Below are 24,492 nucleotides of genomic sequence, written 5' to 3' on the forward strand. Positions count from 1 at the left end.
GGATGGCTTGAGCCCAGTTTGGGATTGTAGTGAGCTATGATGATGCTACTGCACTCTAGCTGGGCAACAGAGCAAGACTCTGCCTTAAAAACAACCAACCAACCACAACAAAAAAAAAAAAACAGAGTTCAGTAATTTGGTCAGACATAAAATAACCATCTTAGTAAAAAAGCTTTACTATTTACAAGAAAGGAAAGGAAAGGAGAAAGGAAGGGAAGAAAAAGAAAGAAAGAAAAGAAAGAAAGAGAAAATTATTTCACTAACAGCAACCAAAACTACAAGATAACTAGGAGTGAGCCAAACAAGAAATACCCTAATGACTCAAATGAAGAAAATAAAAATTTACTGACATACAATTAAATTAACCAAATAAGTAGAGAAGCAAATCATTATTTATTTGCTCACAAATATATTTCCAGCACCTAGAACAGTATCTGGCATTTAAGTGCTTAGACACGCAATATATTTCTTGAATGGGATGATTAAATATCATAAAGATGCCAATAATCTAAAAACTTAATGGACTCCCACTTAAAATCAATCCTAACAGATTTTTTAACAGACCTTGACAAGTATTACATTAAAAATAAAGAAAATCATAAATTGGTAAAACATCAAGAGTGTCAACCTGTTCACAGATGTCTTAAGTTGTCGTTAAGTGATTCTCAAGCATTCTATGCACCTGTAAGACAAACATTAATGATGGTCAAACAGCTTGGGAAATGTCTCACAAATGCCTAAATCTAGATTAGGAATTCCTAAACCAGCAGTTCTCAATTTAGTCCCTAAGACCTCTTTGGGGGGGGGGGTCTAAACTAATTTAGGTGGTCAAAACTATTTTCAAAATAATACCAAGAGGCAAGGAACCTTTTTCATTCTCATTTTCTCACAAGTGTACAGTGGAGTTTTTCAGAGGCCACATGATATGTGATGATGCTACTTATCAAATGCATAAGCAGATATGCAAATCTAATTATCTTCTATTAAGTCAGAGAGTAAAGAGGTTTGCAAAAATATTTAACTCTATTTTTTGAAAATATGGTTATTTAATGCTATTTATATTAATGTGTTTATTTTTATTTTTAAATTAAATACTTTTAAGAATTTTTCAGTTTTAGTTTGTTAATATTTTAATCAATAGATATAACCCACAAAACAAAAGCCTTTTGCATTCCTTAGTAATTTAAACTAGGCCAAAGTTTGAGAACTGTTATTCTAACCTAAGCACCAAGACACTCAGTTACTCAGTAAAATAATGCTTTGCCCACCTTATAGATCAATTGCAAGACTGGAATAAAATTAGAAGGATTAAAAAAAAAAAAAAGCACAACTAATGGGCAAGTAACATTGAAAGTAGTTCAATCAGATCCCTACAGATATCCCTAGCTTGGAAAGCTAGAGAGGTTACTATGAACAAAAGTCTATATCTGCTTTCTTATTCATTTATAGCAAAGTAGGACTTCTTCCCCTATCAACTTCCTAAAGTATCAGTATAGGAACAAAGTTAAGTAAAAAGAACTCTCAGATGACGCATCTTTTTTCTTTTCTGATCTCATTTATGCAGACAGGAGTTTTTTTATTAATTTAAACACATGCAAGCAAGAAATGAATTCCTTTACTGAACCTGAAATATTTACAACTTACACCGTTCCCTCTCTGGGCAGGTTTGATGTGCCTGCTATACTCACAGATCCTTCTGGACAGGTTCCTTAAGTAGATCACCATTGTTTTCTATCACAGACTTTGCTACCATGATTACACCTGAAACTAAGGCAATCATCTAAAAGTTAGGCAGCTGTCATCTCAGAGATAGCCAGAACTCCCACAAAAGGGAGGAGGTCACCAGTAATGACAGCAACATAATCTGCAAGTGAAAAGCAAAGAACAGTGGAGTCACTGTACTGGCTCGCCACAAATGTAGGGAACCACAGCAACAAATAATCTGATGCTGAAGGCACCTAGAACTCTACTGAATCCTGAAAGACCTTCTAGTTCCTGAATGACATCCTCACCTCTATGATAACTGTGGGATAAGTGAAATAATCATCTTCCTTCCCTCTATATGAGGGGTAGGGTGTGTTGGGGAGTTGGAAGGGGGAGATTTGTATTAACCTCATTAATTAACCTATTGGATTCCTTATAACTTGAAAAGTCTACCGGCACTCTACCAGGCAACAGAGCAAGACTGTCTCAAAAGAAAAAAAGAAAAAGAAAAATCTAACTACCACACTTAGTTATCACCTTTAAACAGATCCTTAAAAAAAAAGACCAGAATGAAGAATTGGAAACTAATAGCAAAAAACTATTATAGATAATCTAGATCCTTTTTTCTCTGCACACATCATTTAGAGAACATCCACTGTATTGTATAAATGGAAACAGTAAGGCATCACTAGAACATACAAGATCCCATAAGGTCTAATTATATAAACTAACAATCGGGAAAGTTAGAGGGAGGAATGGAAGTATTGCTTATATTTTGTGTGATCTGTAGATACTGAATCCTATCCTTTGCCTCAACGAGTTTCTTCAGTCAATGGAAAAAAGGCAGGAAAACTTGCTTAATTAACACCCTACCAAAATATCATTCTTAGAATTACATAAAGTGGAAGAGAATTCTAGAATTTGTTCTTTAAACAAAGTTCTAGAATGCTAAAAATACAAAAATATTTCAGTCACTGATACATGCTATACAAATAAAACTAGACAGATTAAATAAAATATAATTTTAAATGAACACTGAGTGGCTAAGAAGTTAAAAATAAGGATTAATTGAATATAAGGATTGAGAACAATCAAGTATTTTATGTTCTTTCCATGAAGTGAAAAGTGGCTCTATGGCTTATCTTGGTAACTAATAAGCAGCTGCTCATTTCTCACCCCGTTCTACCCAGCCAGAAACATGCTTGGCTTAGGACAGCCTAGGAGGGGAAAGTAGGTGCGATGACAGTAAAACCTTTAAACTAGGAATCTTCACACAAGAGAATAAAACCAGATATATCCCATTTTACGCAAATAAAAATAATAATCCTAAATCGGACTTTCTCCTTCCTTTCTTTACAGTCTATGTTTCTGTCCTATATGCAAATGTTCAAAATATTCTTTAGGAAAGCAATATATAAATATACAAAGGGAAAAAGCAAACTCACAGAGCAGTGGAACTTTCCCCCTCCAACTCTCAATTTCTCATGCGGAATACCAAAACAAAAAAGCCATACAGTTCTGGTCAAATGGGGACCCTCTGCTACACCTAAGAATTTCTTAGATATAATTTGAAAGGTATTCTTGTAAAGGAATCCATAAAGCATACATATATATATATAATATAGTTTTAAAAACACACATTTATATTGGTATATGAGAAAATGTTTTAAAATTACATTGCCACCACTTTCCCTTCAACATGAGCCAAAAATAAAGACTATAGATTAGTTTGAAAGGGAAAAAAACCCAGTAGCATTCCTTCTACACTACCAAACCAATGAAAATCTCTATAAATCAGTAACAGAAATTCACTTTTCTCTAAAAATACAAAACCAGTAAACATTTCCCCTTGCAATGGCTTTTTTACATTGTGAAAGAGCATGGAAAGTAAAAACTGGAAGAATAACATATACATGGGGTTTTTTGTTTTTTTTAATTTAAAGAACAGATTTGTGTAATCCTGAAACAAACAACTTGAAAAAGATTTTTGTTTTAATAGAGAAATTAGAAAACTGACTGGATATCAGATAAAATTTAAGAAATCATAGTTAATATTGCTTAGGCTTGATGACGATACTGTGCTTGTTGGGGGGGGTAAGTGTTTATCTTTCAGATACACCTGATGGATTTATAAAAGGCTACTACTGAAATCTGCTTTAAAATACCTAGCAGGTGGATGAAATAGAATTGGTCAAGTGCTAACAATGCGTGCATCCAGGTAATTGATACATGAAGCTTTATTATACTATTTTTTGTATACGTTTGAAAATTTCAGCAAGGAAAAAAGTATGCTATGCATCAAAAATTTCTGTCAGAAGTGCAGAAATCTCTGATCCACTACAGCACTCACAATTCTGCTTATTTTTTCTTATTCATCTGGTTTGATTAACAATAAATTCTATTCTCCAAACCAATTAACTTCCTCCAACAGACCTAAAACTGAAATACAAGACTATCTTTGTTGTCTTTTAATTCCACTCATTTACCTACATAAGTGCTCAGTGAAGAAACAATCCAGGATTCCAAATAGAATTAGTAATCTTAACTCCAAGACCACATTATCGGTTTTGAGCCAAACTGATAAACTAGCACTAGTTTGGGGGTTTTTTCTTACTCTCCACCTAGTATTTAAAACTAAGTTTCGTGGGTAATGTACAAAGGTAGAAAAGTAACAGATGTTCACTCCCAGGAAGTAAACTCTCAATGAAAAGGGGAAAAAGAACTCTATCGAATGTGACACGTAGAAATGTTCCAAAAATCTCTGGGTAAGTTAACTCACATTATACCCTTACACTCCTCCCGCGAAAAGCTTTTTAAACAGAAAGAAGCAACCTTGGTTGGTTTCATCTCCTCCTCCTCCCTTCTTAGGGGAGGGCTAGAAAGGAAAGAAATGACCAAAAGGCAGGCCGGAAGAAGGAAATCGAAAAGCATGGGGTCTGGACAATCTGCCCTTAAATAAGTCAGAACTGTATTCAAATGAGATTGAGAGTGAGCTGCCAAACACCTTCCCATAACTAAAACGTACCTGAGCAGGTCAGAGAGTAGAAAAACCTGGCGGCATATACGTCAGATTAAGACCTCTTTCTCTCCCAAGTGTTCACAGGTACAAAAGGCATAAAAAGAACTTCCCGACCCTCTTTAATAGTAGCGCCGAAAAAACAACTCCCTGGGCCACGCTGGCCGGTCCGCCCCTGGCCCAGCGAAACTGCTTGAAGCACTCCCCGCGTGGCCGGGAACCCTCAGGCCACTGACCCGCTCCTCAGGCCGGGAAAGGGGCAGCGGTGGGACTAAGCCTCGGCTGGGAGGACCTGGCAGCTGCCAAGGCCCTACGCGCCCGCCCGGCCCTGGGGTCTTGGACCCGCGCTGCCCACTGTGGGCCCAGACCTGACGCCCCGCGAGACTCCTCGCGAGCGTCGACCCCGGTCCCAACCCGCGCCGGCGGGACCTGCGCACCCCAAGGAGCCGCGGCGGCCGCCGCGGTACAGAACCAACCAGTGGGTACCTGTCTTCGCTCTTGTTTTTCTGTTTCTTCCCCATCGCTTGTCAGAGGCGTTCGTGGCCCCAGCCCCTCTATTCGGTCTCTCACAGACCCACTGTCCCCGGACCGACTCCGGTCTCCGCTCGGCACCGTTCCCACCGCGCTGCCGCCGCTCGCACCCGGCTCTCCACAGACCCGCGCACTGGGACAGGGCACATATGGTGTGAACGATCAGTGCGCAAGCGCATCGCCCGGCCGCCTCGGCGTGAGGACGCAGGGCGCGGCTCATCGAGAGCTGCGCTTCGGGTAGAGCGTCTCTAGTGGCCCGACCGGCCAGGCAGGAGCCCTAGCGCCCCCTGCTCACAAGCGTCCGCCGCGCGCCAATGCCCGCGCGGTTTCCAGGTTCTAGAACCCGGAGGTGGACAATGAGGTTGTCAATGCCTCACGGCAGGCCACTCCCCGCGGGTGAACGCAGGCTTTGGGGTATTGGCATTCGGTTGAGCAGCAGGCCTCGAGCTTCCCTTATACCTTTGTATTCTCAGCTGCACCAAGTTCAGTAAAGGACCAAAATGTACCAATAATGAGCCCTCTGGGGTTCCCGAGAGTAAATCCAGGATAAAATTGGGGCCTCTCAGTAATGTCCATGGGTTATTAAGTATGTACAGTCACTAAAGAAAACATACAAGAGCATACCCACCAATTTCCTCATATAAGTCTTAATCTTTATATTCAAAGCAAGAAGAAGTCCTTAAAATTTTTGTGTTTAGAGAGGGAACATACGGGGGTGGTGAAAATGTTCTTTATCTGGATCTAGGAGGTGATATAGGTTTCAACTACCCAAAAATCCACTGTGTTGTATAAGTTTTGGCGCAACTTTAGAAAAAGGGAAAATGTTCAATCAACAGTTTGAGGATGGAAACGAAGTTTGAGCGTCACTCCTGAGCAAGGATCGTAGCTATGTCATTTCCAATTTTACGTTATGAGCACTAGGGCACAGTGCCTAAGAAAGTCCGACAACTGCAGCCTGCGCACTAAGAAACTACAACTTCCAGTATATTTTGCGGCCTTCCAACCCAGAAGTTTACCCGCGGGTAGGCGAAGCCCTAGGTTCCGGGCTGCTGGGGAAAGGCGCACGCGCAGAAGCACTCGCCGCGCACCCGACCGCCCCTTCCTCGGGTGTCGAAAGTGGTATCGCGTGAGATCCGCAGCCAATGAGAAGGCGGAAGTGACGGCCGGTTCGCAGCCGCCGGCAGCTATTGCAAGGTTGAAGCCAGAGTGGACCGTTCTTTTGGAGCTGCTGTTCCCTCACTGTTGAGGCATCACCGAGAGCTCAGGTAAGGCAGAGGGTGGTGTGGAAAGACCTGTCATCACGTCCTTGTGCTGATCCATAGACCGCTGCTCAACTCCGGGCGGGGCGGCGGAGGGGCGCGGCCCGGACGCCGGTGTCTGTGTCCCGGCGGCGACTCCGGCGCATGCGCCCTAGGAGGCGTTGAAGTCTGGGCCGCCGAAACTGTGCTTTCCTGTGTCCCCTAGGGCTCCGGGAGTGGCAAGAATACTCTTAGGAAGGTACCTGGGTGAAGTTAAGGAGGAGATCCCTTGGTTGTTTTGACGGGTACCTGTAAGGATATCAAAAAAATGGTTAGGAAATTCGAGAACTCGCTGTGTCCCTTCCCACCCCTCCAGCTAAGCTGTAAAAAGGAAGAATCAGAGGCTGTGGTTTGAAGAATGAAAAGTTGGCAGGGCCGCTACACCATCAACTTTCCCCTTTCTCAATGCGGTAACCACCAACACTTGCACCCAGAACAGCTCTTGTTAATAGCTTCTATTCCCAGTTATCCCAAAATTAAATTCTGGGCTCATCCTATAAAACTCCAGGGATGAGCTCCGCTATGCCCCCGGTAAGAACAGGTTCTGACATGCAAGTCAGTGTCTTATTTTCTCCATCTAGCCCCTGCCCTAAGCGTAACAATGTTACGTTTTTCTTGGGCGGTAGAGAGTGTGGAAATCTTTTACTGTGTTTTACATACAGTCCCTTTCCAGTTTTGTGCCACTTATGAGGCGCTTACAGGGTTTTTTAAATTTTTTCAGAGACAGGGTCTCGCTGTGTTGCCCAAGCTAGTCTCAAATTCCTGGCGTCAAGCAATTGGTCTCCCAAAGTGGTCGGATTACAGGCGTGAGCCACTGTGCCCAACCTCAATTTGGTTTTTTAAACTCAAATACTTTTGAAACCTGACAATACAGTAATTTGAACCAAAGCTTGGCGTATGTTCGTTCAACATTAAATACATATTTATTAAGTACCTGTTCTTTTCTAAGCACTGCTAGCTCTGGGAATACAAAGATGAAATCAATATGCTTTTCAGCTGCTTTTCCTGTAAAGAAAAAGGAATCAGATGTGAAGTTTGCAAGAAGAATATTTCTTGTTAGTTCAGCATTTATAGAGGGTCTGTGTAGGCCAGGATCCGTGTCAGAAGCTAAATGAATGAATTCACAGTTTATTCAGATATTTAAGGTGCTTCAGTAGTATTTGCAAAACAGCTTCCTGCTTTGGTAGGCAAATTATAAATAATATTTCTGTGGTAATAACCCAGGAATACACATAAAACTGCCCTCTGTTGCTAGCAGAAAATACTCCATTTCTTTTAGAATATATACAGTCATGTGCTACACAAGGACATTTCAGTCCTGTGAAATTATAATGGTGTATTTTTAGTGTCCTTTTCTATGTTTAGATATGGGTGCATACACAAATACTTACCATTGTATTACAGTTGCCTACAGTACTTAGTACAGTAACATGCTGTACAGGTTTGTAGCCTGGGAGCGATAGGCTATACCATATAGCCTAAGTGTGTAGGAGGCTGTACCCTCCAGGCTTGTGTAAGTACACTCTATGATGTTCCCAGAATGATGAAATCACCAAACGACGCATTTCTCAGAATGTATCCCTGTCATTAAGTGATGTATGACTGTAATTGAGATCTTCCTTTCTAATCTAAGTTCTGTTTTAAAACTCTCATTTTACACAGAGGAGTAATGATAAAAAATAAACATTTAAAAAATATTTGGAGTATTACGTTGTTTTACATCAAAGTTATTCTAAGTGTCACTAAATTCAAACCAGTATCAATTTTTGTGGCCTCATAGGGTTTTTTTTGTTAGGTAATAGGAGAACAGGAATGGACCTTAATGCTCATGGAACACCAGGCACTGTTCTTTACATAAATTATAATAAGATGTCTTGGGAATTAAATGAAACTCATTTGCACAATGACCATAGAAAATCCTGTGTTTTACTCTGTGTTGAAGTAAAGTTTAATATATATATATATATATATATATAAGTGTGTGTGTGTGTGTATGTGTGTATAGGTAAAACCTCATTAGTTATACCTTACCATTGTTCACCGTTTTTTCTGCTTTGTTTCCCTTTTTCTTTGGTAAAGAACACTGTCAGTATATGTATCACTAGGTATAATTCCACAACTCATTTCTCTGTGGTCTGGTGATGATCTTAAAGACTTGTCTTTGTTTTAGTATAGTAAGACACAAACTAGGTCAGAAGCACCAAAAATTTGCTATAAGTAGTTTTAGACTGGTTTGACTAGAAACTATTGAAAATTAAATTTAAAAACATTTTAATTAAAATTATGAGTTCAACATCAAGTGCCTGGATGGATGTCAGCAGAATGCTCCATGGCGTACACATTATATACCTGCTAAATTTTTGAAAGTGAAGGAGAAAACTTTGCTTATTGTTTGCATTTTTTTTGTTTGTTTTAATTTTGGACACCTTCTCCCCAGCACCAAGGCTGAACTATACCATTTAGAAGAATGGAAGCTGATGCATCTGTAGACATGTTTTCAAAAGTCCTGGAGAATCAGTTGCTTCAGACTACCAAATTAGTGGAAGAACATTTGGATTCTGAAATTCAGAAACTGGATCAGATGGATGAGGATGAATTGGAACGCCTCAAAGAAAAGAGACTTGAGGCACTAAGGAAGGCTCAACAGCAGAAACAAGTAACCTCTCTGCCCTGCTTTCTGAAATTGCTATAACAGTATGCTCCTAACAACTTATATATACATGTGCTGTAGTAGTTACATCTTGTTCCTCATTTTTAGGATTTTTTTGAATTCAGAGTTTTACTTTTAAAAAATTTGCTGAGAAAAAAATGTGTTTTAAAGACACGTTCCAAACTAGCCCTATCAGTATATTAATCCGTATTCAAGTAAAAGGAAGATCTGCTCAAGATTGTTTTCTGAGCTTGGATTTGTTTGGTTAAGGAGATAATGGTGTAGGAAGAGCACTGGAAAAGCCAGGGAGTCTTTGGTTTCCATTTCAGGTAGTAGTAAAGACCATCATAATTTAGCTGTTTTCAAAGCAAATGGGATAAGACATATTAGATAAGAGCTGTTAAGTCAATTTATGTTGAAGAAAGTATTTCAGGCATTTCCAATGTAATGTTTAATTATATGGCATATTTATTCAAAAGAATGCATGCTAGGTCACAAACAAAGGTAGCCACAGCTCTATCCCTGTTAGCTGCTTAGGGTGTGAGTGTGGAATAAACTTATAGTTGTAGACTCCAATCAAAACCAATGGCTTAAATTCTGTAAATTGAGTTTTGATTAAAAAATGTTTCCATTGGGTTAAGTTACATAGAGATACATTATCACGAACTCTGGTTCCTCTTCAGTTGGCTGTGACTAAAAGATGAGCTTTAACTTTTCTGAAGAAACAGGGAGTTTTGTTTGTGCTATTCTTTTTAGTATCCCTTTAATAATGTGTTACACCCTCAATGCTTAGAAGAGTTACTATAAAAAGGACAGAATCTTTTATAATATGAATGAACTCTAATTTTTGTATTTTTAGTTTTCTAAAGTAGCATATATTATATGGCTTTAAAATGTACCCTATTTTAGAAAATAGTCTGCTTTCCTTAATACAATGCTAATAGTAAGCAGAGGATAGATTATTGGGATTTAAGGTAATATATGTTTAGGTTCTGCCACAAAATCATTTCATGATTACAGTTAAGTACACTATTAATTACTAATGTGCAACTAAAAATAATTTTTCAGGCCACACACAATGGCTCAGGCCTATAACCCCAATGCGTTGGGAGGCAGACTCGGGGGGATCACTTGAGGCCAGGAGTTCACGACCAGCCTGAGCAACATACCAAGACCCTATGTCTATAAAAAAAATTTTTAAAAATTAGTCGGGGATGGTGGCACATGCCTGTGGTCCAAAGCTACTTGAGAGGCTGAAGCAGGAGGATCATTTGAGACCAGGAGTTCAAGGCTGCAGTGAGCTATGATTGCACCACTGCACTCTAGCCTAGGCAACAGAGTGAGACCCTGTCTCTAAAAAAATTTTATTAAAAATTTAAATAAAAACAGATTATAAATAATTTTTCATATCTAGGATATTTTGGGGGAAAGACTGACTGCACCTGATTTATAAGGAACATATGTTAAATAATGCTGTAAAGAAAGTTCAGAAGTTTGAAACAATAGTCTATTTATAATTAAAAATAATAGAGGTGGGCTGGCTTTAGGACTTTTTTATTAACATATAAATCAATTTAAAGTGAATTTGTCATGGATTAACTTGGGACTTATTTTGGAACTTTCATTGTGTTTGTTTGTTTGTTTGTTTGAGATAGTCTCACTCTGTCACTCTGATTAGAGTGCAGTGGTGTCATCATAGCTCACTGCAACCTCCAACTCCTGGGCTCAAGCTATCTTCCTGCCTCAGCCTCTTGAGTACCTGGGACTACAGGTGCTCACCACCACACCTGGCTAATTTTTCTATTTTTTTATAGAGACGGGGTCTTGCTCTTGCTCAGGCTGATCTCAAACTCCTGGCCTCAAGCAGTCCTCCCGCCTCGACCTCCCAGAGTGCTAGGATTACAGGTGTGAGCTACTGCACCTGGCCCCTTTCATTGCATTTTAATAGATCTTTTTTATTAAAGTGTTTTCTGTGGAAGTAGGCAAGAAACCTTTGTAGTTTGTACAGATACTCTTTGAAAGAGTAGTGTAGATTACACAGTAATTTTGATTATCTGATCCACAAGGGTATTGGGAAAACACTGCATACAGTAACTTATACTCAACACTTAATAGGCCTATGCTAATCTGTATTCCTCGGCCAACCAAGCACCCTCCTACTGTGATGGCAACTAGAGCTGCAGCACTTAGGTAGGGAGCAGGAACACAAAATGAGAAAATAGGAAGAGCCCAGCAGGCTTGAGTGACAGCTACTGAGTGAGAGTGAGGTGCTGCCCAGCTGCCATGGCTCAAGTAGGCTCATCCTGCTTGATTCTATTTAGCAAATAGCTGTGCTAAGAGCGCAGAAGTGTGGCAAGTGTCTGAGGAGGGGTACTAAGCGTTGGTGGAGGTTCATAGTGGGCATACCCTCCCTCAAAGGAACTTGGACAGGTTGTCAGGTCTTCAGCCTCTTGATTAAACACATGAGAAAAAAATAATGAAAAGAAATAGCAGCTTTTTAAAAAGAAAATAATTTTAAGGACCCATATTATTGGTGAGGCAAGAAAGCAGTCATGAAATGTCACATATCATTGAGGAATTGTATTTGTGAGTTTAAACCATGTATAGAAATTTCACATAAGGAAAAAATATCAGGGCCTTCCATGAGTGTCAGCTTAACGTAAACTGATGTGAAATGGATACCAAAAATTAACATAATTTGGGCCATGTTAGCTGAAGTCTAGAGGAGGAAGGAAGATGGCACTCCTGGCCCTTTTTGGTTGGACCACTTCTGGAGGGCTGGATTTAGACCCCTGCCACATTTGAAAAAGACACGGGTGAATTAGAGTATATTCAGAGGACATCCAGAGAGAGTAAGAAGTCTAGAAATCTTCTTGTATGAGAAACAGTTAAAAGGAACTGGAAATGTTCAATTTGGAGAAGGGAAGACTTAGGCAAGATGTGATATTTAAAGGAGTGGCATGTGAAAGAGAAATTAAAATGTTTCTCTCTAATCTTAGTCCAAGCTAGGATCCACAGACCAAAGTTAGGGGTGTATTGTTCAGTGTGAGAAGACCTTTCTAAAAATTAGATAGTAGATGCTTGTTAAGCACATGTGCCAGATGCTGTTTTAGGCATTTTCTTGTAGATTGTCTTATTTCATTTTCATAACAACCCAGTGGGATAATTGCTTTACATCTCCACTTTCCAGATGAGGAAATTGAGGCTCAGAAAGGTTACTAGAATTCATAGCCTAATAAGTGGTAGAACAGGTATTCAAATCTGTGACTTCTGCCTGCAAGCCTAATGCTCCTTTTTATTAAAACCAGTTATTAAAACCAGGAAATGAGCTTCTAGTTGAAGTGATAAACTTCATGCTACTGACTGGAAAGGTTCAAGAATCTGAAAGGTCTGTCGGACTTGGTTGATGAGGGGTTTAGGTATTGACTCGGGAAGTGGGATTTGATGTAAGATCTTTGTTAGTTCTGGACACCATGTGAGTAGACTACTTTTTCTTCCCGGGACACTGTCGGTTGGTGGCCAGTGTAGAAGAGGTACCCGCTTCTCTGAGGTAGTCATTAAAAGCAGACAATGCTCTTGAGCTTCAGACATATGGTAACCTCTTCCTCTCCCCACGACTGACCAGCTTTATCTCATGAGCATTATTTTTTAACGTTTTGTCATAACTTGGATCAAATGCTTATGGTTTTAAGAAGGCATGGATAGAGTTAAGAGTTAAATGGATACTTACATTCTAAGTCTGAGTCTAAATTTTTATATTGGAAGTTCTGAGAAAATAAATGTTTTAAGTTATCAAAACAGGTAATTATCTTAAATTCAAGCCATGCTGTGGAGATAGTCACTGCCCATAGCCTAGCTTTGCATTGACACTAGAAACACAGGATAGTAAACTGCTAAGAGGAATTCATTTCTCTACAAGATAAATCAGCTCCATTACAAAATATTATGGTGATTTTGGACACTTAAAATGTCAAGTGGTACTGAAAGAGATATATTTCACATGTGTAATAATATTTCGCTTCTTTCCAAATTAGGAATGGCTTTCTAAAGGACATGGGGAATACAGAGAGATCCCTAGTGAGAGAGACTTTTTTCAAGAAGTCAAGGAGAGTAAAAAAGTGGTTTGCCATTTCTACAGAGATTCCACATTCAGGTAACTTTGTTTCCACCATGCTTTAAAAAAAAAAAAAAAAAATGATGAAGTATTTAGATAGAGATACACTGGCTTAATAGAGAAATTAGAAAACTAAAAGGAACAACTTCCTAAGTTGTTTCATTATACTCTAGTATGTCATTTAATGCCCTTTTCAGTATGTTAACATTAGGCAATTATTTTAAAGATTATCTTAAAGACCAGTAACATGCAAAAGTATCAATGAATATTATTGAAAATAATATTCCCATATAAGTGGCTTGTATTTTCTGAATTATCTTATATTTTCACTAGCTAACTTTAAAAACATCTTCAAAATGTACACTTTAAATTCTTACTGTGCAATGATAATTATGTCTGCTTTTTTCCCCTCACTATTATGACATGGGAATAGGGGGCAAACAGCCTTTCAAAGTTAGTGTTCATTCAGTCACTCCTTTCTCAGCTAGTAACTCTGATAGGGAGACGATGGCTTGACCAAGGCTTTCTTCAGAAGCATAGTGGGATCTGCCAGGCTTGGTTGGAAGAAGTGATTTCTCTTAAGTTCCCTTATAAAATGAAAATAGAGGTTATATCTTAAACCAGAGGACTCAAGCCTTTCTTTTTGTGGGGGAAGGCCACAAATTTGATTAATTGCCAAAATCTGAAAGTTCACAGATATCCCATTTTTAAAATATCCCCATTCCAGAATTTTTCTTTAAAAATCAGAAAACTTAATAATAGCAAACCTGGAGTTATGATAGCAGTTTTCTGGTGTTGAGTAGCAGCTGCCTCCCTTAGACAGATATACACTGTAGTGTAGAGACGCTGTGACTCACTATTGTCTCAGCCCTGCCCTCTTCTCTCATTTCTGTAGCCTGCCCAGCATTTGCCTTAGACTCACAACCCAACAGCTTTTTATTAGTTAACGCCTGTCAAGGATTGATTGCCTGGAATTCATTGACTAAGAATAAGAATGAAAATATTGAGATGATGAAATCCCCTATAAGGAAAAGTGGGAGAAGGAATTAGGAGGGGTGAGGCGTATCAGAGAAACCTCCTGCTCTCGTGGTACACTGTTATCTCCCATTGGCACACATTTCCTAAGTTGCCAACCTCTGGCATATATGATAAGGTGATATATTGATATCAGTATATAAGATTGATGCTATTTTTTCACTTACTGTATGTCTTCCCCAAGTAGATTGTTAATTTTGTAAAGACAAAGTGTTTATCTGCATTGTGCCCCACAGTGCTCTGGGTTGTAGCCCTAGAGCAATAATAACACATAGTAGGTGGTCAGTAAATATACTGACGTATGTATAAACCATGAAGCACCAGGAATACTTGCTTTCAAACAGAACTGAAAAATAAAAATTCAGATCATTCTGTTAATTTTTACGTATCTAGCAAAGTTCCTAGCACGTAGTAGGCGAATAGTTTCATGTATATTATCTCTGGAACATTCACAATAACTTTTTTTTTTTTTTTTTTTGAGACAGAGTCTTGCTCTGTCTCCCAGGCTAGAGTGCAGTGGCATCATGATAGCTCACTGTAACCTCAAATTCCTTGGCTCAAGCAATCCTCCTGCCTCAGCCTCCCAGGTAGCTGGGACTACAGGTGCACTCCTCTGCGTTCAACTACTTTTTCTATTTTTAGTAGAGATGGGGGTCTCACTCTTGCTCAGGCTGGTTCTCAAACTCCTGGGCTCAAGCTATCTTCGTGCCTCAGCCTCCCAGAGTGGTAGGATTATAGGCCTGTGCCACCGTGCCCAGTGCATAATAACTTTTTGAAGCAGGTATTATAATTCTTGTATTTCATGCGTGGAAAGACTTGAAGAGATTAAGTGACTTACCTAATACCACTCAGCTATTAAATGATAAAAGAGGGATTTGAACCCATGTTTTAAGCCTGATGCTATTTACACCATGACTGCTGCTTCTGATTTTTAAAAATGGATTGACAAATGGTAGAATCATAAACTTATTTAAAATACACGCCTTACTCCAGTTAAAGCATGGAGTTGATTTATGTACAAATTTTCAGGGACATATTTCTCATATAAAGACTCATTTCTCATTTGTTTTGAGCTTCATTTAAAAACCATGTATTCATTTGTACCCTGTTGCCATCTTTCACTGAAATCTCATTACTAGACCTAAAGCATCACATATGAAAAGATACATTCAGGGAAAACGTAATGAAGCATCAATGTTACAAGAAACTTTTGTTGAACCCAAACCTAGTTCAGAAAGAACTACACTTAACTGCACAAAGAGCTTACTCGTAAAAAACAATCTTGAAGCGTTTCATGTGTTGCTCATCTAAAGCAGTAGGTCTCAAACTTTATTGGGCATGAGAATCACCTGTATGTTTCCTGACTCCACTGCAAAGAATTTTGATTCATCTGTATATTAAAAGTTGATTGTAATGAACACCTGGGATTAAGAACCACTGGTCTAAAAGAGTGTTACAACAGTCTGTTTCAAAAACACTAGAGGATTGGCCAGTTTGAAATAGATTTTACTTTAAAAAAATGTTCCTCCCATTTTCCTCTTCAGTAGAATATGGCTTAATAAAAGTTACTACTGTTTACTTTCCATTTGTCATTTCTTTAGAACCATAATATCCATATTTGTGTAAAGATTTTTAGTAACCCTTAATGTGTTTCTCACTGACTGAGTTGCACAATTAGGAGTAAAGAATTTTTTCTCTGATGCCTTCATGACTTTCAAATATGGTACCATGTGTACATTTCTAATTCTTTTATTTTTTCCAGAATATTACAGGGGTACAAATGTTTAGATTATATATATTGCCTTTTCCCACCCAAGTCAGTGCTACAAGCATGTCCATCCCCCCAGATGGTGCGCACCGCACCCATTAGGTGTGAAGGTACCCATCCCCTCTTCCCCTCCCCACCTGCCCTACACCCAATGAATGTTACTACCATGTGTGCACATAAGTTTGATCAGTTATACCAACTTGATAGTGAGTACATGTAGTGCTTGTTTCTCCATTCTTGTGATACTTCACTTAGTAGCATGGCCTCCAGCTCTATCCAGGATAACAAAAGAGGTGCTAGATCACCATTGTTTTTTGTGCCTGAGTAGTAGTCCTCCGTGGTATACATATGCCACATTGTATTAATCTACTCATGTATTGATGAACACTTGGGTTTCCACATCTTTTTGCAATTATGAATTGTGCTGCTATAAACATTGAAGTGCAGATGTCTTTTTTTAATAGAATGTCTTTTCTTCCTTTGGATAGATGCCCAGCAGGGAGGTTGCTGGATCAAATGATATTTCTACTTTTAGCTCTTTGAGGTATCTCCATTGATAAGTGGGGTGGATTTCTGTTCATCCTGTTGAGTTGGACTTTGTTGCTTTGTTTTCTCTCTTGAGCTATTGGGGTATCTGGCCTTTGACCTTTAGCTTTTGGATGATTTTACACTGGTGAGTATCTATTGTGTTGATCCGTATGTAACGCTGTTTTGAGTACGTCCTGGAAGGCACGTCTTGTCTTGACAAATTCCCTCAGTCTTTTTTTGTCTGAGAAGGTCTTTATTTCTTCTTTGTATATGAAGCTTAGTTTTGCAGGATACAAAGTTCTAGGCTGGGCATTATTCTGTCTGAGAAGACTGAGAAGGTAGCCCAAGTTCCTTCTTGCTTGTAAGGTCTCAGTTGAGAAGTCTGCAGTTAGTCTGATGGATTTTCCTTTGTAGGTTACCTGCTGTTTTTGCCATACAGCTTGGAAGAGGGCCACTTTTGTGTTTATTTTGGCCAGTCTGATGACTATGTGTCATGGTGTCTTCCTGTTTGCAATGAATCTCCCAGGAGTCCTTTGAGATTCTTATACCTGGATATCTAGATTCCTAGCAAGGCCAGGGAAATTGTCCTCCATTATATCCTCAAATAGTTTATCCAACTCTTGTGTATTTTCTTCTTCACCCTCAGGGATGCCTATGATTCTTATGTTAGGCCTCTTCATATTAGCCCACATTTTTTGTAGACTTTGCTCTTTTCTCTTATTTCTCTGCTCTATCTCTGCGACTGACTTGTTTAATTGAAAGGTGTTGTCTTCAATCCCTGAGATTCTTTCTTCTGCCTGATCCTAGCCTATTCTTGAGGCTTTCCGTTGTGTTTTGTAATTCTTTGAATAAATTCTTCATTTCCAGAAGTTCTCTGTTTGATTTTTCTTTAGTATTTCAATTTCTTTAGTAAATTTTTCATTCATTTCTGGATTTTTCTTGTGGTTTCTTTGTGTTGAGTATCCATTTTCTCTTGCATTTCTCTTGCATTTCTTGATTTTTCTTACAATCCATGTTCTAAATTCTTCATCTGTCATTTCTGTGTTCTGATTTTGGTTGGTATCCATTGCTAGAGAGCTGGTGTTCCCTTTTGGGGGTCCTTTCAATTTGATTCTTCATACTTTCAGAGTTCTTCCGCTGGTTCCTTCCCATCTGGAGCAGCTGTTGCTTCTTTGGATTTTCGTTTAGATAATGACATGCCGTTTAGTCTCTGAGCCAGTAGGTGATGCCTGTGGATGAGATTCGACCACACCCTGTGTGATGAGTCAGTAAATGTAGTAAAAGGGTATGCAAATTGACCTCCCTGTCAGTAGGTGGCGCTTGCTGGGAGGAGCAAGCTGCAGTGTTGTTTTCTGGTCCTGTAACCAACTCTGGTTTCTCTGGAGAGGCACTCTAGTGCCTCATGTGGTGGGTGGGGCTGGGACTTCCAGGTGTCCTCAGCATGGGCGGGTAGGGTAATGAGGCTGGGCAGGGCTGTGTTGTGTGAGACTGCCCTTTAGCTCCACAAATGCTTTTAGTAGGGGTCAAAGGTCTGTTCCCCACCTCTGGGCAAAGCTGCCAGGGCAGGGCTGAAGTGGCCCCACTCAACCAGAAAGTCTGAGTGTGAATATGGGGCTGTCTGAGACCCATAGTCTGGCAGTCTGGAGTTGGTCACTCCGTTCCACCCTCCCCTATTCGGCACTTTCTCTTGGGCCTCTGCCAGCATCAGGACCTCAAGTCAGCTGAGCTCCGCCATGACTGTGATATGGGCCAGGAGGTTCCTTGCCTAGGATCCAGGCCTGAGCTGGGAGTGCGGCTCTCTCATGGGTGGAAGGGTGCCCCTCGAGCACACTGCAGCTGGGAACCACTCTGCACTGCCACCCCTGAAGGCACACATACCTCAGTAGGCTAATTTACAAATATCCCTTCTGTGCCCCTGGGCAATTCAGTCAACACCTCGGTGTATGGGATCTGGCCTCAGGCCTGTTCCCTGGCCCCAGAGATCAATCCCTGTCCATGCCAGGGAGAAGAATGCTGGTCCCAAGTCACCTACGGGGTGCCCAAGCTGAATCAATGTCCTTCCACCTTGGGTTTTGCCCCACTGTGCTGGAGTCACTGGGCAAGTAGCACCAGGAAGGGCCGATGGATAGGGAACTCACAGTCTGAGCACCCCTTGGTCCACTGCAGGGCCCCAAAAAGAAAGGTCTGAGCCCTGTTCCCTGTGGATGCCTCCAGGTGGTGGCTAAATTGTCTTTCTTGGCAGCCATGGGTAGAGGAAGGGAAGGGGAGAAGGAAGGACTGCATACCAGTAGTCTCTGACCCTCTCTCCGGGAGGCAATCCCCCCAGAATGACTGGGCTCTGGAGTCCTCCAGATCTCCTGGGACCCACTGCACCCTGTGGCTTCTGCAGTCTGGGCTGGAGTTGGGAAATGTGTGTGGACAAGCAAGACGGATCCCGAGGAGTTGAGGCCCTTCCAGGGAGGATAAAGACATCCAGTGGGTAGAGAAGCAGTATGGCGCCTTCCAACCGGCTGGGGTCTCTGCGGTGGAAGGCACCCCGTCCATAAGAGGCTCTCTGCTCGCTAGTGGCAGCAGTCTCTCCAGCAGCTCGGGAGCCCACCAGCAATCTGAGATGCAAGGGAGGGGAATTTTAACCGCTCCACCTACTCTTCTCACTGGTCCCTGAGCCTCTCCAGGCTTAATCCCTGCCAGTGCCTTTCTCCTTCCAGTTCTGCTCCGTAACCTCTTCCCGTGGAGTCTCCTGTAGGTTCAGGTACCCTTCCTTCCGACCCTCATCCAATCTATGTTTGTCTGTCTGTTTTTTACTCTTTCATCTAAAATTTCTCTTTCTTGCAGAGATACTGGCTGGAGGTGTTTCTTGTCCACCATCTTCACATTTCTAATTCTTATAAGTCTCTTCTAAGTTCCATCAAGTTCAAATTTGTCCCTCTTCAAGCTTCCTGTTTAAGATGCCAGGAAACAGGCATAAGGGAAACAACGATCTTAATTTTTTGTTCTTACCACAAACATGACAACTTGTCTTTATGACTTAAAACATATATTGAATATTTTGTTTTTTAATATAATTAGGGTAAGTCTGACTTTGTAGAATACTAGATTGTTTTCCTACCTTTCATAGACAGCTAACCTCTGATCTGGAAATGAGATCCTCTGACACAAGCTTAGGTTGGCTGCCAAATTATGAGACTTAAATGGGAAAAACTATAAAATTAGGTGTACTTAATGATGTTTATCTTAAAAGAAAAGAGATCTGTGGTTTTAGCTTTTGATTTTCTGTGTGTTACTTACAGGTGTAAAATACTAGACAGACATTTGGTGATACTGTCCAAGAAACACCTTGAGACCAAGTTTTTGAAGCTGAATGTGGAAAAAGCACCTTTCCTTTGTGAGAGACTGCGTATCAAAGTCATTCCCACGCTAGCACTGGTAAAAGATGGGAAAACACAAGATTATGTTGTTGGATTTACTGACCTAGGAAATACAGATGACTTTACCACAGAAACTTTAGAATGGAGGCTCGGTTGTTCGGATATTCTTAATTACAGGTAACTTTTAGCAAAATAATAGATTATTTTAATTCATGTCTAGTTGATAGAGAAGATTTTTGTATCTTAACATTTATGAAATTAATAACACCTTTTGACTGAGATATATAAAGTTTATCGAAGGATGGTATATTTCTTAAAGTGTCCATTATTAACATGATTTTACAGCAAAATCAGATTTATAGATAAAACTGAGTCATGACTATAAAAGTTTTTGACTTAACAGATACTATTGAAACTAATTCTGTATTAATCTGGAAACTTAAAATGGCATTCCAGAATTGACTTTTCTGCTATTTAAGCCAGATTACTCCAAGTGATACTGACTTAATTGATTCCCTTTGATGAACTAAAAATTAAAACCACTAAACTACAAAGAAGGTTATATTTTAAAACATTAGGTTTTTAAATATAGATATTCCTGTCTCACACAATCTGATAAATATAAAAAGGTATCTATGCTTAGCTTATGTTACTTACTACGGAGAACAATCTCTGTTTGAAAACAATCTAAAATCCAACTTCCATTTCTCATTCATCTGTCTACTTATCTACACAAATAATTTATCTAATTCCACAATCAGAGCATATCATCTTTTTTTTGCCTGATCTTGATACGCAGAAATAACAGGTAAAATTGTGAAATTATCATTCCAGAGTTATGGTGCCTTCCAATAAGTAGAACGTTCCCTTATCTTTTCTGTCCCCCACTTCCCTTTCTCTATTTTCTTACTCTCCTAGGCATGCCTAAATCATTCCTATGTTGTAGATATTGGCTCCATTTTCTTAATATTAACAAAATATTTATTAAGTGAAATTACATATCTTGAAGTGATTTCAAACTTTAAACCATTTGCAAACTAACACAAGAAATTCTTATATACCCTTTGCCCATGTTACCTACTTTTAAATAATTTACATTTGCTTTTATCATTCTCTTTCTAGATACTATAAGTATTTTTTCAGAACCATTTGAGCAGTAGTTGTACATATGGTGTCCCTTTACTCCTGAATACTTCCATATGTATTTCCTAAAAACAAGGACTTTTTTTAACATAGTCACAGTACCATTATTAAAATAGGAATTATTGTGTAATTTGCAGCCCTTACTCAGATTTTACCATTGTCCCAATAATGTCCTCCATACCAGAAAAATGTGTCACATTTAGTTATGTGTCTTTAGTTTCCATTAACCTACACCAATTTTGTTACTCTGTTTATCAAGACTTTGGCGTTTGAAAGAGTACAAGCTACTTATTTTGTAGAACATTCCCCAGGCAAATTAGGCGTTGTCTAATACTTCCTCGAGATTAGATTCAGGTTATGCATTTTTGACAGGCACATTATGGAAGAGATGTATCCTTCCTCCTTGGGGTATCGTATCAGGAGGCATGTGATGGTTTGCCTCATTTCTGATGATAACTGAACACTAGGTTAAGCATTTCTTTATCAGGCCAAATGGTGATTTAATGAAGAACTTTTCCATTTCCCACGTTTATTTACTTTCTTAGTTATATATTACTATGGGCTATGCATTCTTTTATTCAGTAGATCATAGTCTGTTACCATTATCATTTACTTTGAAGCTCAGGTTGCCCTTTGAAAGCCCTTTTCATGCTGGCCTCTGTGTTTTTTTGACATGTCCCCATAATTCTTTGAACCCTTTTTGGTACAAACAAGATGTTTTAGCGGGGCTCACATTGTACTCTCCCTGGAATCAGCTGTTTCTCCAAGGAGCCATGCTTCTTTTCAGTGGCATGTGATTTTTCTAAACCAATATCTGGGGGCTAGGAATATTCCCCAGATATTTTTGAAAAATGAAATTGTCCCATATCACTTATTTCTCAAGCATCATTGAAAAAGAGTTTCATATCAATTCTAGGTTAACGATAATGAATTCCATGAGTTTTGCTGATGTCTGGAGAGATCGAAACATTAAGACATGTTAAATGTTAAACAAGATCAAACCAGTCATGACAGGGTATGAAAAATAGAGCAATGTCGAGGTCATTCTCAGAATAAAAAGAATATCTAACACAGCTTCAGCATATCCAGAACCAGTGAAAACAAAATGCTCTGACTTCCTGCTCTCCTTTTCAGTCAGAAATTGTGTTGGCACATTCTGTAAAATGGTAATTGGTAATTAATAAGAGGAGGAAAAAAACGTTGAAACCACTTACTAGTATAAAGTAAGGTGTAAATCTAATAAGGTTTAATATGCATATTATACCTTTTCCTTGACACCAGCATTTCAAAGAAATTTCACTCTATATGTTATAAGGAGGAAGAAAAAATAGATTTTTATGCAGCTTAGTATGCCAACTGTACTAAAGCATAAAGAATAAAAAGCCTTTCAATTTCTTTTTTATTTTTAGTGGAAATTTAATGGAGCCACCATTTCAGAGCCAAAAGAAATTTGGAACAAACTTTACAAAGCTGGAAAAGAAAACTATCCGAGGAAAGAAATATGATTCAGACTCTGACGATGATTAGAGCTCAGTTATATATTTCTGCTTCAGATTTAAATGTGTTTTCTAAATTTTATTGATTTCGATACATAAGTCATCTAATATTCACATGCTGGGGTTTTATACAGTTACATCACATTGAAAGGCATCTTTACTATTTTATGTGTGCATCGTGTTTAAGTTGACGAAAACTGAGTTCTTAAATATCTGGGAAAGGTCTGTATTCTCTATTTTTGAGATTGATTTTATCGCAATATGATTCTTATGTCTTTATACCATTCATAATTGTGTTTTTTAATGTACTGAATTAGAAATAGAAATTCAAAAACTATTTCAAGACTAATTCTTAATCAGCATTATTTACAACAGGTCAAGTAACATTTACTGGTGTAACACACTGCACTTGTAAATGAATTGCAAACACTCTCCTGGAATATATTTAACTATTAAAGAACTGTTTATTTATTCTGGATGCTGCATATTTATGTTTAATTAACTGATGGCAGCAGAAAGCTGTTTCAGGTTGTGAACATACTGCCTTATTTAAAGGGTCCTGATTGCTTGTATTTTAAGACATTCATTAAAAAGAAATCAGGAAACACTTTTGCAATGATGGCATAAGGAACTCCACTGACTCTGCAATAAAACAACCATTACTTTTAATTTTTTTTAAAGTTAAGTCTCTGAAAATTGTCATAAAAACATACATCAAACAAAAACATTTATTCAAGAAAATCTACTAAATCTTGGTAAGATAGTCTTTGTGGTGTTTGGGCCATAACCCCACTTCCTCTCTCTCTAGTTCCCAATCTTAGGCTACAATTTATCCCCTGGAAGATTAGACTACCAGCATTTCGCATTCCCCCAAGCTCTGTGTTCCAGAAGCTCTTTTCCAAGCAAGAGTAGCCAAGAGGTCTGGAGCTCCTTCCTGTAACCAATACCCACTTGTAGCACAGAAACTCTAACCCAATAATGGCAGACTGAGAATACTGGGCCTCAATTGCTTTTGCTCCAGCTTACTCATAGGGTAAAGGTTCTATGCAAATAGAAAAGACCAGGGGCTATCACCCACTGCCCCCTTATAGACCATGGGTATCACACTTAGACAAGCAGGTTACAATCCCCATCTGTAGCTTTGGAGCAACAGCACTGAGGTTCTGTCTGGTGGGAATGGCAGGCCATAAAAACAGCTCCATACCACTCCTTAAAGGGACTGACTTTGTTTAGAACAGAATGAGGGAGCAGTGGAAGGCAGTGCAACAAACAAAAGGAAAGATCAACAAAAAGTTCTGAGAACGAGAGAGGCAGCTAGTAAGAGTCCTAGGGTTACAACAAGCCTCAAAGATACTGTACTAAAAAAAAAGGTACTGTACAGGAGCCTAAATTGGATTGAACTATGCAGTATCTTATGCCCCAGGGCATTGTCAGAGAGGTTACCTAGCTAATCAGTGTGTGGAATTGCAGGATACGGTAACAATAAAGGCAGTACAACTAGAACCTTTCCAAAGAGATCAGGAAAAGAAACAGTAAAAGAGAGCCCTATCAAAACCACTGTCTTTGGGATTAGAGGGAAGAGTCAGGGTGACTACACATGCCCAGACTGTGCTCTCTCTGAGAAGGAACATCTGAGGCTGCACACTTCAGGGTAAATGGACTTAATGGAAATAATTCAGCCAAGTAACTAAACAAGCCTGGGGTGGGGGGAGGGTGAAGGTGAGTACCCAGAGCTGCTATGTTATAAAATATTGTCAAAAATAGCCAGTCCTCAACACAAATTACAAGCTATGCAAAGAAACAGGAAACTGATCCATACATGGGGAGAAAGGCCATCAATA

The 24,492-nt window shown here is 39.3% G+C and overlaps 2 protein-coding genes across 2 annotated transcripts in view; one reads left to right on the top strand and one right to left on the bottom strand.

Annotated features, from left to right (window-relative positions):
- Window positions 1-5,381, bottom strand: part of EIF5B (eukaryotic translation initiation factor 5B) — a 62,796-nt gene extending 57,415 nt beyond the window's left edge. The window contains exon 1 of the mRNA XM_069494704.1: window positions 5,207-5,381. Coding sequence (XP_069350805.1) covers window positions 5,207-5,241 — 35 coding nt within the window. The 5' untranslated portion in view covers window positions 5,242-5,381. The remainder of the gene's footprint in view (window positions 1-5,206) is intronic.
- A 1,026-nt stretch (window positions 5,382-6,407) lies between these two features.
- TXNDC9 (thioredoxin domain containing 9) lies at window positions 6,408-23,376 on the top strand. The gene is made up of 5 exons (XM_069494705.1): window positions 6,408-6,516; window positions 8,987-9,205; window positions 13,234-13,352; window positions 19,935-20,189; window positions 22,565-23,376. Exons 2-5 carry the CDS (start codon window positions 9,017-9,019, stop codon window positions 22,680-22,682), a joined length of 681 nt encoding a protein of 226 aa, XP_069350806.1. The 5' UTR covers window positions 6,408-6,516; window positions 8,987-9,016; the 3' UTR covers window positions 22,683-23,376.
- The last annotated feature ends 1,116 nt before the right edge of the window (window positions 23,377-24,492 follow it).

This window comes from Eulemur rufifrons, chromosome 19 (genome assembly GCF_041146395.1).
Source record: "Eulemur rufifrons isolate Redbay chromosome 19, OSU_ERuf_1, whole genome shotgun sequence".
Taxonomy (NCBI): Eukaryota; Metazoa; Chordata; class Mammalia; order Primates; family Lemuridae; genus Eulemur; species Eulemur rufifrons.

Bases quoted from the DNA above. Each gene is read 5' to 3' on its own strand.
- TXNDC9 (XM_069494705.1), top strand. From the start codon at position 9,017: ATGGAAGCTGATGCATCTGTAGACATGTTTTCAAAAGTCCTGGAGAAT. The intron at 9,206-13,233 runs GTAACCTCTCTG...TTTCCAAATTAG, and splicing joins AGGCTCAACAGCAGAAACAA to GAATGGCTTTCTAAAGGACA. The intron at 13,353-19,934 runs GTAACTTTGTTT...TGTTACTTACAG, and splicing joins TACAGAGATTCCACATTCAG to GTGTAAAATACTAGACAGAC.